Source organism: Electrona antarctica (genome assembly GCF_951216825.1).
Source record: "Electrona antarctica genome assembly, chromosome: 4".
NCBI classification, from domain to species: domain Eukaryota; kingdom Metazoa; phylum Chordata; class Actinopteri; order Myctophiformes; family Myctophidae; genus Electrona; species Electrona antarctica.
Window position 1 is genome coordinate 167,934 of NC_136809.1, and position 13,912 is coordinate 181,845.

Genomic DNA, 13,912 nt, shown 5'->3' on the forward strand with positions numbered 1-13,912 from the left:
TGATCTACACAGCAGCAGGGGCAGTAACAGACAAGCACCAACCTGTGGCCTGCACAACATCGCTCAGTTCCTGCTGGTTGAATGAGAGCACTGCTTTCAGTTGGCGGTAGGTTGAACCCCATCGTGTGGTCACAGCAGCAGGGATCCCTCGCTCACCAAACTTCTCTTCAAAAGCATCATGGAAGGAGGTAGATGTGTGCAGAAGAGAACTGAGTTTGCAGCATTTTGCCATGGCACCTCTTGCAACCTTAGCTTCCTTAAGGCCATCGCCTATAGTCAACTGTAGGGTATGAGCGAAGCACTGTAGGCGTTTGGGGCTTCCTCTGGTTAGTGCCTGTTGAATTCAAACAATTAAATTATGGTTTTCTTCACATAACAGTATTGTCAGAGAGCACATGACAGAAATAGTTAACGATGAGTAGACAAAACAAGGCTGCCCTGTAGATTACAAAACTACTACAATAAAAGGTTATTATTTTATGGTATTTGTGCACAACCATAAGCAAAGATGTTTTACTGCCACTCATTCACCTGATCAACAGTTTCTTGGTCGGTCACCGACAGAACGCTTACGCGTTTCGGCTATGCAGCCTTCACCATGCTCTGATGAAGGCTGCATAGCCGAAACGCTTAAGCGTTCCTTTTTGGTGTGTGCCAATAAAGAAATGGAAATGTGAGTACTTTGTCCACCGCTTGTTTAATTTTTGGATGTGCTACCTTTTTGGAATGTCAATTCCTGTTTTTTGATGTATACTGGATTTGGGTCTGGCACTCCACTGAAACACATTGCTGATGCGCAACCTCTTTTTCTCATTTAGATCTTCCCATATCTCTGGGTCGTCCAGGCTCTCTTCATCATCTACTTGATCTTCTTCCTCTTGGGGGAAGCAGATGGAGAAGGCCTTCTTCATGTTAGCTGCGTTGTCACAGAGCACAAAGTCCATTTTGTGTCTGATGTCATATTCATCACAGATAGCTTCAAACGCCTCAGCGATCCTCTCTCCTGTATGTGATCCTCGGAACCTACTGCAGGTCAGCAAGTAGGAATTCAGACACAGCTCTTTGTTTGTAGTCAGGACATGGGCAGTGACACCCAAGAAGCCTCGCATCCTACGATCTGACCAGATGTCTACAGTCAGAGAAACATGTTCTGCTTCTGCAAGGATCCCTTTGATCTTAGTGCGGGTCGCTGTAACAGAGGATTCTACGTGCTTGATTACAGAACGATAATCAGTGGCCTTGTACTTGGGGTCTGCTATGGAGAGAAAGTGGCGGAACTTTTTATTTTCTGTTAGAGTCAGGGGAAGGTTGCATCCCACTATTAGGTCCATAATGATGGAGTCAGTCATGGCCCTCTGTTTGGAATGATTCTGTCTGTAAAACTCTGGGTGAGAGAGAGCAGCAAACTGTCCAATTCCTGGCTGGCTGGGACCAGGGACTGGCTGCTGCTTACATCTCATATACTCTGCATATCTGAAACAGAAGGAAAAGAAGAATTATTATACAGTTGTCATATTTGTGTAGCAAATGCATGCATGCACACTCATTGCACACACATTAATTTACTGCAGCAGTGCCTACAGGCCTAAAGCACAAAATAATCTCTTAACGTGCATGCACGTTTGTTTTGTAGTATTTTAATATTACGTCACTTTCCATCAGGCACACATTTAGCTGCCTACTAGTACTCCACGTGCATTTGTTTTGCCGGCATGGGGTCCTAATCCTCCACGTTCCAAAATAATAACACGGAGTGGACTAAATGCAACTATAGCTAGAGAAAACGTATCGGAGGAAAAGGGGAAGGAATAAAGGTTTTGCGTGGGAGTTAATGAAGTTCTTAATCCTGCTGACGACTGGATATATCTAATGAAAAGTGAGAAAGTGTTGGAAAACGGAGGGCTTGCTACCATGGATGGATATTATTATTTATGCAGTGCAGTCACATATCATCAACGTTCGTGACAGTGGTGAGTGGCATTGTTTGTCTTATTAACGACATATATATCCACCAACACACACATGCACACCCGGACACACTTCTAATAATGTTAGCTTTAGTTATATTGGCAGTAGGTTACTAGGTTTCACTTACTTGGCTTCATGCGCCGTCTTCAAGTGGCGGACAAAGTTGGATGTGGTTCCTTCTTTGTCATTGATTGTAGCGTTGCATGTCTTGCATTGAGCCTTCCTGCGTTTTCCATCAGAATGGAAGTTTTTAAAAGCGAACTGAATCACTTTTGGTGGAACTGCAGAACTTGCAGAAGGAGGCTCGGGAGCAGTCGCCATTGCTAGCTAGCCTAGCCTAGTAGATACAAACAGCCGCACTGTTGTGTGTGCCCACACTGATCAGTGATCAGAGTCATGGCTGCTTGCGCGCTCTCTCGCTTACATGCCTGTCTCCAATCAATCAATCAATCAAACCAATACAAGTGTAAACCTATAGCGTGGCGTTCGCTCTGGTGCGGGGCGTAACGTGACGTTCACGACCGCCCTGCCTGGACATATTAGAATGATATCTGCATAAAAAAATAAAATAAAAAACATACAATGAAAAAACAACATAATGCTACAAGTTGTCCGAGTTAGCTTGTCTCAAGTCGAGTCGAGTCTGGAGTCATTGTCTTCCAAGTCAAGTCGAGTCTCAAGTTTTTACCCTTAAGTCCAAGTCGAGTTGCAAGTCGTCCAATCAATGACTCGAGTCGGACACTCTGCAGTTGGACATCGACTCACTGGCCTTGGAACGTCTCGGGATCCCCCAGGAGGAAGTCACTAATGTTGCTCTGGAGAGGGAAGTCTGGAGCACTTTGGTGGAGCTGTTGCCCCCGCGACCCGACTACAGATAACCGGTTGAAGATGGATGGATGGATGGATGGATGGATTTGGGTGACAAAAAAGCTCATCCGCTGATCTCTAGTAGACAGGCAGTCTTCAGCATTATGCAGAGGTGGACAGAGTACTCGACCCATGCAGTACTTGAGTACAGTGGTATCATGCACGTAGAACGCAGTACCACGCCGTGGTACCAGTAATCTTTTGACGTGCACGCGCAGGGACGGAAAGGAACGGTGTACGTAGAACGCGTCCCCTCTATAGATTCAAGAGAAGACGCACCTAATCAACCTAATCCTAATCCTAATCAACCTCGCGTCACCAGACTTTACAAGACGCACCTAATCAACCTCGCGTCACCAGACTTTACAAGACGCACCGAGTACCCAGTGGTCTAGGTTTACTGGCGCCCCATTTTAAGTCTACTTTTGTGTTTGTGTGTCTACAACTCTCATACACTATTTAACAATATAGGCTTGGTCAATGCAGCTGATGTGTGCATGCTGCGATGCGCATGCACATGCACATGCACATGCACATGCACATGCACATGCACATGCACATGCACATGCACATGCACATGCACATGCACATGCACATGCATACTAATACACAACAACAACAACAACAACAACACAGTGTGTTACCATGACGATGCAGGAAGTCTGGATTCCCTTCCTCTGTCTTCAAGATGTTGGTCAAGTAGATTCCTGCACACACACACCCAGGAACGCACGCGCGCACGCACGCACGGATGCAAAGGTGGGGAGGTTTAGCTTTCATCTTTGCATCGGACAAAATTTCAGCTTTGGTCTCAAACAGAATTATTAAGCAATTTAACGAGCACACTTTCTAGACATTGTTTTAAAGATGGAGTGCTGTGGTTTTTGTATTGTTTCTGTTGTGTCTCTAATAGACCCCCAGGTGTTGTCTATGGAGTTACCATTACTCTAATAGACCCCCAGGTGTTGTCTATGGAGTTACCATTACTCTAATAGACCCCCAGGTGTTGTCTATGGAGTTACCATTACTCTAATAGACCCCCAGGTGTTGTCTATGGAGTTACCATTACTCTAATAGACCCCCAGGTGTTGTCTATGGAGTTACCATTACTCCAATAGACCCCCAGGTGTTGTCTATGGAGTTACCATTACTCCAATAGACCCCCAGGTGTTGTCTATGGATTTACCATTACTCTAATAGACCCCCAGGTGTTGTCTATGGAGTTACCATTACTCTAATAGACCCCCAGGTGTTGTCTATGGAGTTACCATTACTCTAATAGACCCCCAGGTGTTGTCTATGGAGTTACCATTACTCTAATAGACCCCCAGGTGTTGTCTATGGAGTTACAATTACTCTAATAGACCCCCAGGTGTTGTCTATGGAGTTAACATTACTCTAATAGACCCCCAGGTGTTGTCTATGGAGTTAACATTACTCTAATAGACCCCCAGGTGTTGTCTATGGAGTTACCATTACTCTAATAGACCCCCAGGTGTTGTCTATGGAGTTACCATTACTCTAATAGACCCCCAGGTGTTGTCTATGGAGTTACCATTACTCTAATAGACCCCCAGGTGTTGTCTATGGAGTTACCATTACTCTAATAGACCCCCAGGTGTTGTCTATGGAGTTACCGTTACTCTAATAGACCCCCAGGTGTTGTCTATGGAGTTACCGTTACTCTAATAGACCCCCAGGTGTTGTCTATGGAGTTACCGTTACTCTAATAGACCCCCAGGTGTTGTCTATGGAGTTACCGTTACTCTAATAGACCCCCAGGTGTTGTCTATGGAGTTACCGTTACTCTAATAGACCCCCAGGTGTTGTCTATGGAGTTACCGTTACTCTAATAGACCCCCAGGTGTTGTCTATGGAGTTACCGTTACTCTAATAGACCCCCAGGTGTTGTCTATGGAGTTACCGTTACTCTAATAGACCCCCAGGTGTTGTCTATGGAGTTACCGTTACTCTAATAGACCCCCAGGTGTTGTCTATGGAGTTACCGTTACTCTAATAGACCCCCAGGTGTTGTCTATGGAGTTACCGTTACTCTAATAGACCCCCAGGTGTTGTCTATGGAGTTACCATTACTCTAATAGACCCCCAGGTGTTGTCTATGGAGTTACCATTACTCTAATAGACCCCCAGGTGTTGTCTATGGAGTTACCATTACTCTAATAGACCCCCAGGTGTTGTCTATGGAGTTAACATTACTCTAATAGACCCACAGGTGTTGTCTATGGAGTTACCATTACTCTAATAGACCCCCAGGTGTTGTCTATGGAGTTAACATTACTCTAATAGACCCCCAGGTGTTGTCTATGGAGTTACCATTACTCTAATAGACCCCCAGGTGTTGTCTATGGAGTTACCATTACTCTAATAGACCCCCAGGTGTTGTCTATGGAGTTACCATTACTCTAATAGACCCCCAGGTGTTGTCTATGGAGTTACCATTACTCTAATAGACCCCCAGGTGTTGTCTATGGAGTTACCATTACTCTAATAAACCCCCAGGTGTTGTCTATGGAGTTAACATTACTCTAATATACCCCCAGGTGTTGTCTATGGAGTTAACGTTACTCTAATAGACCCCCAGGTGTTGTCTATGGAGTTACCGTTACTCTAATAGACCCCCAGGTGTTGTCTATGGAGTTACCGTTACTCTAATAGACCCCCAGGTGTTGTCTATGGAGTTACCGTTACTCTAATAGACCCCCATGTGTTGTCTATGGAGTTAACGTTACTCTAATAGACCCCCATGTGTTGTCTATGGAGTTAACATTACTCTAATAGACCCCCAGGTGTTGTCTATGGAGTTACCATTACTCTAATAGACCCCCAGGTGTTGTCTATGGAGTTACCATTACTCTAATAGACCCCCAGGTGTTGTCTATGGAGTTACCATTACTCTAATAGACCCCCAGGTGTTGTCTATGGAGTTACCATTACTCTAATAGACCCACAGGTGTTGTCTATGGAGTTACCATTACTCTAATAGACCCCCAGGTGTTGTCTATGGAGTTAACATTACTCTAATAGACCCCCAGGTGTTGTCTATGGAGTTACCATTACTCTAATAGACCCCCAGGTGTTGTCTATGGAGTTACCATTACTCTAATAAACCCCCAGGTGTTGTCTATGGAGTTAACATTACTCTAATATACCCCCAGGTGTTGTCTATGGAGTTAACGTTACTCTAATAGACCCCCAGGTGTTGTCTATGGAGTTACCGTTACTCTAATAGACCCCCAGGTGTTGTCTATGGAGTTACCGTTACTCTAATAGACCCCCAGGTGTTGTCTATGGAGTTAACGTTACTCTAATAGACCCCCATGTGTTGTCTATGGAGTTAACGTTACTCTAATAGACCCCCATGTGTTGTCTATGGAGTTAACATTACTCTAATAGACCCCCAGGTGTTGTCTATGGAGTTAACATTACTCTAATAGACCCCCAGGTGTTGTCTATGGAGTTAACGTTACTCTAATAGACCCCCATGTGTTGTCTATGGAGTTAACGTTACTCTAATAGACCCCCAGGTGTTGTCTATGGAGTTAACGTTACTCTAATAGACCCCCAGGTGTTGTCTATGGAGTTACCATTACTCCAATAGACCCCCAGGTGTTGTCTATGGAGTTACCATTACTCTAATAGACCCCCAGGTGTTGTCTATGGAGTTAACATTACTCTAATAGACCCCCAGGTGCTGTCTATGGAGTTAACATTACTCTAATAGACCCCCAGGTGTTGTCTATGGAGTTACCATTACTCTAATAGACCCCCAGGTGTTGTCTATGGAGTTAACATTACTCTAATAGACCCCCAGGTGTTGTCTATGGAGTTAACATTACTCTAATAGACCCCCAGGTGTTGTCTATGGAGTTAACATTACTCTAATAGACCCCCAGGTGTTGTCTATGGAATTACCATTACTCTAATAGACCCCCAGGTGTTGTCTATGGAGTTAACATTACTCTAATATACCCCCAGGTGTTGTCTATGGAGTTAATTACTCTAATAGACTCCCAGGTGTTGTCTATGGAGTTCCCATTACTCTAATATACCCCCAGGTGTTGTCTATGGAGTTAACATTACTCTAATAGACCCCCAGGTGTTGTCTATGGAGTTAACATTACTCTAATAGACCCCCAGGTGTTGTCTATGGAGTTAAAATTACTCTAATAGACCCCCAGCTGTTGTCTATGGAGTTAACATTACTCTAATAGACCCCCAGGTGTTGTCTATGGAGTTAACATTACTCTAATAGACCCCCAGGTGTTGTCTATGGAGTTAACATTACTCTAATAGACCCCCAGGTGTTTTGTGTGTGTCTATGGAGTTACCATTACTCTAATAGACCCCCAGGTGTTGTCTATGGAGTTAACATTACTCTAATAGACCCCCAGGTGTGTGTCTATGGAGTTAACATTACTCTAATAGACCCCCAGGTGTTTTGTATGTGTCTATGGAGTTAACATTACTCTAATAGACCCCCAGGTGTTGTCTATGGAGTTACCATTACTCTAATAGACCCCCAGGTGTTGTCTATGGAGTTACCATTACTCTAATAGACCCCCAGGTGTTGTCTATGGAGTTACCATTACTCTATTAGACCCCCAGGTGTTGTCTATGGAGTTACCATTACTCTAATAGACCCCCAGGTGTTGTCTATGGAGTTACCATTACTCTAATAGACCCCCAGGTGTTGTCTATGGAGTTACCATTACTCTAATAGACCCCCATGTGTTGTCTATGGAGTTACCATTACTCTAATAGACCCCCAGGTGTTGTCTATGGAGTTACCATTACTCTAATAGACCCCCAGGTGTTGTCTATGGAGTTAAAATTACTCTAATAGACCCCCAGCTGTTGTCTATGGAGTTAACATTACTCTAATAGACCCCCAGGTGTTGTCTATGGAGTTAACATTACTCTAATAGACCCCCAGGTGTTGTCTATGGAGTTACCATTACTCTATTAGACCCCCAGGTGTTGCCTATGGAGTTACCATTACTCTAATAGACCCCCAGGTGTTGTCTATGGAGTTAACATTACTCTAATAGACCCCCAGGTGTTGTCTATGGAGTTACCATTACTCTAATAGACCCCCAGGTGTTGTCTATGGAGTTACCATTACTCTAATAGACCCCCAGGTGTTGTCTATGGAGTTACCATTACTCTAATAGACCCCCAGGTGTTGTCTATGGAGTTAACATTACTCTAATATACCCCCAGGTGTTGTCTATGGAGTTACCATTACTCTAATAGACCCCCAGGTGTTGTCTATGGAGTTAACATTACTCTAATATACCCCCAGGTGTTGTCTATGGAGTTAATTACTCTAATAGACCCCCAGGTGTTGTCTATGGAGTTACCATTACTCTAATAGACCCCCAGGTGTTGTCTATGGAGTTAACATTACTCTAATAGACCCCCAGGTGTTTTGTATGTGTCTATGGAGTTAACATTACTCTAATAGACCCCCAGGTGTTTTGTATGTGTCTATGGAGTTAACATTACTCTAATAGACCCCCAGGTGTTGTCTATGGAGTTAACATTACTCTAATAGACCCCCAGGTGTTTTGTATGTGTCTATGGAGTTAACATTACTCTAATAGACCCCCAGGTGTTTTGTATGTGTCTATGGAGTTAACATTACTCTAATAGACCCCCAGGTGTTGTCTATGGAGTTAACATTACTCTAATAGACCCCCAGGTGTTTTGTATCATCTCTGATGATCTCTCAGATGACAAGGACATCTATAGACAGCGACGGAAGCTGTATGCCCAAGCAAACATGCTGTGTCGCAAATTTAGCATGTGCTCGGTTCCTGTGAAGATATCGCTCTTTAGATCCTTCTGTACACCGCTGTATACTGCACACCTATGGTGCCGCTATAGACAAAGCAGCATCAGAAGACTCACAGTGGCCTATAATGATTGTGTATGATTGTGACAGTGTGTAACCAGTGTGTAACCAACATTTGAAGTGAACTGAGCTCCTGACCTCTGTCTAGTTGAGTAAGTAGCATTATTTTGTATTTTAGCAAGCTGCTGGTAGTGGTACTCTAAGTGCTTTTCTATTAGTATTATATTATTAGCTTGTGTGGTAGTCTGTAGTTTATAGTTGTATTGTTTGTGTTCAAGCAGTAGGCTAGTGGCACTTTGGAGTAGTGTAATTAGTTTCACCCTGTAATAGGCCACTTGATAAGTAGTATAGCCCACTTGATTTCCTTGTGAAGTGTGAAGTGTGTGGTTTAGCCAGCACAGCTCAAGGGATAAGTAGCCAGGTTGTGAGTATTCTATTCAGTGTGTAACCAACATTTGAAGTGAACTGAGCTCCTGACCTCTGTCTAGTTGAGTAAGTAGCATTATTTTGTATTTTAGCAAGCTGCTGGTAGTGGTACTCTAAGTGCTTTTCTATTAGTATTATATTATTAGCTTGTGTGGTAGTCTGTAGTTTATAGTTGTATTGTTTGTGTTCAAGCAGTAGGCTAGTGGCACTTTGGAGTAGTGTAATTAGTTTCACCCTGTAATAGGCCACTTGATAAGTAGTATAGCCCACTTGATTTCCTTGTGAAGTGTGAAGTGTGTGGTTTAGCCAGCACTCCTGGCAGACGATTAGCAATCAGTTGAAGTGGCCTTATACCACCAGCTGAAAGCGTCAGCTTTTAAGCGGCGGCCAGCAAACGAAGGCCAGGCGAACAAAGGCGACAGGCGACTTTGTCAAAGTCCGACTTCGTCACTGAACGATAAGCTGTAGCATTGATTAGTGACATATATAGTAGTGTGATAGATATAGTAGTGTATTGTAGTATATGTTTAGTGATCTACAATGTGTTTTCTTCCTATTCCTGTCCTCTCTTCTTCCTGGCGGTCGCACAAACACTGGGTTACACCCAGATGTCGCGACACAACTAATCTCATCTATCCTACTCTTTCAACTCACGTCGAGCAAGTGGTAACGGGAGGGCTTTGGAATTGCCACTCGGCTGTGGTGGAAGGCAAATCTGCTTTCATCTCAGCCTACGCATCCTTGCTCTCCCTTAACTTCCTTGCTCTGACTGAGACCTGGATCAGACCAGAAAACACTGCTACGCCCGCGGCTCTGTCAGATGTGTACTCTTTCTCTCACACTCCCAGAGCCGTGCGGACAGGTGGTGGGGTTGGTCTGCTAATTTCCAGAAAATGGAAATACTCTCCTGTTTCACTGTCACAATTCTCTCCTACCTCATTTGAATTTCATGTGGTCACTGTTTCTCATCCAGTCAAGCTCACCATTGCAGTTGTTTATCGCCCACCGGGCCCTGCTGGTGGCTTCCTGGAGGAGCTGGACCATCTAGTCTCCCACTTCCCTGTCGATGGCTCTGGATTCATCCTTCTGGGTGACTTCAACCTCCCGACTGAGAAGCAGCTAGACCCACTACTTTCGTTTCTCGCCGCCTTTGACCTAGTTATTTCCCCATCTCCTCCTACCCATGAGGCGGGCAACCAACTGGACCTGATCTTCACCAGAGGCTGCTCTATTGCTAACCTGTCTGTCACTCCTCTTTCCAGTGAAAAGGGTAAGAAACTCTCTGATCACTACTTCATGTCCTACTCTCTCTCTCTCTCCTCTCCCCCCTCACAGCCCCTCCCTACCCACATGATTTCCTCACGTCACAATCTTCGCTCACTTTCCTCCACTGATCTTTCCTCTTCTGTTCTCTCTGCTCTCCCTGCCCCTGAATCCTTTGCTCTTCTATCCCCTGATACCGCCACAGATCTTCTTTTCTCTACTCTATCCTCTTCTCTCGACCATCTCTGTCCCCTCACCACCAGGCCTGCACGCCAAACTCCACCTGCCCCCTGGTTGTCGGACTCAGTGCGGACTGAGAGACGGAGCCTGAGAGCGGCTGAGCGCAAATGGAGAAATGGCAACCTCCCGGAGGACCTTCTCACCTTCCAATCTCTCATTTCTACTTTTTCCTCCTCTCTATCAGCTGCTAAAGCTGCTTTTTTCTGCACTAAAATTCAGGCTTCTGCTTCCAACCCTAAAAAACTCTTTGAAACTTTCTCCTCTCTCCTACAACCACCACCCCCTCCTCCCTCCTCGTCCCTCCTCCCTGACGATTTCGCCAACTTCTTTGACAAGAAGGTGAACGATATCCGATCCTCCTTCCCTCCTCCCCCGGCTGGTGCCCTGCGCACTACCCACCCCCGTCTGCCTGCCACCCCCCCCTCTCTACCTTCATCTACTCCTCTTCCCCCCCCCATCCCCTCTCTATCCCACTTCTCTCCCCTCTCCCCTAACGAGGTCCTTCTCCTTGTTACCTCTAGTCGCCCCACCTCATGCTCTCTGGACCCGGTCCCATCCACTCTGTTGCAGTCTATTGCACCTGAACTTCTTCCCTTCTTAACCCACCTTATTAACACCTCTCTGACATCTGGCTACTTTCCCTCTACTTTCAAGACTGCCAGAGTCACCCCCCTCCTGAAGAAACCGACACTTGACCCCTCTGAGATCAAGAACTACAGACCGGTTTCCCTTCTATCCTTCCTATCTAAAACTCTCGAACGTGCTGTCTTTAAACAACTGTCCTCCTATCTCCACCAGAACAACCTCCTGGACTCCAACCAGTCTGGTTTCAAAGTGGGTCACTCGACAGAGACTGCCCTGCTGGCAGTGACGGAGTCGCTCCATGCCGCTAGAGCGAACTCTCTCTCCTCCGTCCTGATACTCCTGGACCTGTCTGCAGCGTTCGACACGGTGAACCATCAGATCCTCCTCTCCACCCTCGAGGGGATGGGTGTCTCAGGCTCTGCACTCTCCCTGTTTGCATCCTACCTGACGGGTCGCTCCTACCAGGTGATGCTGAGAGGGTCTGTGTCAGAACCACACAGGCTCACAACTGGGGTTCCCCAAGGCTCGGTTCTGGGTCCTCTTCTTTTCTCTCTCTACACTACATCTCTGGGTGCTGTCATCCACTCCCATGGCTTTTCCTACCACTGCTATGCCGATGACACCCAGCTGATCCTCTCATTCCCCCCCTCTGATACCCAAGTGGAGGCACGCATTGCTGCTTGTCTGGCTGACATCTCGGCGTGGATGTCGACAAACCACCTGAAGCTCAACCTGGACAAGACCGAGCTGATGTTCCTCCCGGGGAAGGGCTGTCCGCACCGAGACATGGCCATCACCATTGATAATGCTGTGGTGACCTCAACTCGGACTGCGAAAAATCTGGGTGTGACCCTGGACGATCAACTGACGTTCTCGGCAAACATCGCATCAGTGACAAGGTCCTGCAGATTCCTCCTCTACAACATCAGGAGGATTCGCCCCTTCCTCACGGAGAAGGCAGCCCAGGTGCTCATCCAGGCTCTCGTCATCTCCCGCCTGGACTACTGCAACTCCCTCCTTGCTGGTGCTCCGGCATCTGCCATCAGACCTCTGGAGCTTGTTCAGAAAGCTGCGGCTCGTCTGGTGTTCAACCGCCCCAAGTTCTCCCACACAACCATCCTTCTCCGTTCTCTACACTGGCTCCCCGTAGCGGCTCGCATCCAGTTCAAAACCCTGGTGTTAGCCTATAGGGCAGTGAAAGGAACAGCTCCTTCCTACCTCCGGGCTATGGTCGATGCCTACACCCCTGCCCGACCACTTCGGTCTGCCACCTCGGGGCGACTGATTGCCTCGTCACTCAAGGGTCCTTCTGGCCGATCCACACGGTCACGACTCTTTTCTGTTCTGGCCCCACAGTGGTGGAATGAACTCCCCACTGATGTTAGGACAGCAGAGTCACTGCCCATATTTCGCCGCAGGTTGAAAACCCACCTCTTCAGGAAACACTACCCTTCCTCTCTGCCTGACCTACTTGTTGTTAACTAGTTGTACGAACGCTTGTTTTCTATTGTTGTATTGTTTATTGGATCTTGTTTAGTCGATACACTTAATTGTTTTAGCTCATGCTCATTTGATTTAGCTATTTTGTCTCATCTGTTTAAGGAAATAGGTAGCTGATATATTGCACTTTTACCTTAGCACTAGGTATACTCTTGGTTGCTTGTTTTTGCAGAAAATGCACTAAAGACTTCTGGTGATTAGTAGTTTTTGTTCCCTACCTATGTTGAATACACTTATTGTAAGTCGCTTTGGATAAAAGCGTCTGCTAAATGACTGTAATGTATGAGGCTGCTGTTGAGAGTGCCAAGAAGCTCCAGTGCTAGCCAGATGTTTGTTAGTGTCGGAGTACCTACCTGCTCTGCTGTACTACGTAACCGTACGGATTCATGTGTAGGGCATCTGAGTCAATAAACGACATCATTGCTGTAATAACGGACCCTAAACGCAGTTCACTCAGGTTCTCATCGAGACTGTGGAACCACTGGCGCACATGTCTGTATGTCAGAAACTGAACAGTGTGGGATATGTGCATATATGTACCTTTTTATTTATTTTTATTTTTGTATTTACTGTTATATTGTATTGTTTGTGATATGGATCCTCCTGGGTCTGAAATAAAGATTGATTGATTGATTGTATGTGTCTATGGAGTTACCATTACTCTAATAGACCCCCAGGTGTTTTGTGTGTGTCTATGGAGTTAACATTACTCTAATAGACCCCCAGGTGTTTTGTATGTGTCTATGGAGTTAACATTACTCTAATAGACCCCCAGGTGTTTTGTGTGTGTCTATGGAGTCAACATTACTCTAATAGACTCCCAGGTGTTTTGTATGTGTCTATGGAGTTAACATTACTCTAATAGACCCCCAGGTGTTGTCTATGGAGTTGACATTACTCTAATAGACCCCCAGGTGTTTTGTGTGTGTCTATGGATTTAACATTACTCTAATAGACCCCCAGGTGTTTTGTATGTGTCTATGGAGTTAACATTACTCTAATAGACCCCCAGATGTTGTCTATGGAGTTGACATTACTCTAATAGACCCCCAGGTGTTTTGTGTGTGTCTATGGATTGAACATTACTCTAATAGACCCCCAGGTGTTTTGTATGTGTCTATGGAGTTAACATTACTCTAATAGACCCCAAGGTGTTTTGTGTGTGTCTATGGAGTCAACATTACTCTA

The 13,912-nt window shown here is 45.6% G+C and overlaps 1 protein-coding gene across 1 annotated transcript in view; it reads right to left on the bottom strand.

Annotated features, from left to right (window-relative positions):
- The window catches only part of LOC306922139 (son of sevenless homolog 1-like), a gene marked incomplete at both ends in the record, with an annotated part of 64,294 nt that overhangs the window by 22,627 nt on the left and 27,755 nt on the right, over positions 1–13,912 (bottom strand). The window contains one exon of the mRNA XM_079499534.1: positions 3,480–3,542. Coding sequence (XP_079355660.1) covers positions 3,480–3,542 — 63 coding nt within the window. The remainder of the gene's footprint in view (positions 1–3,479; positions 3,543–13,912) is intronic.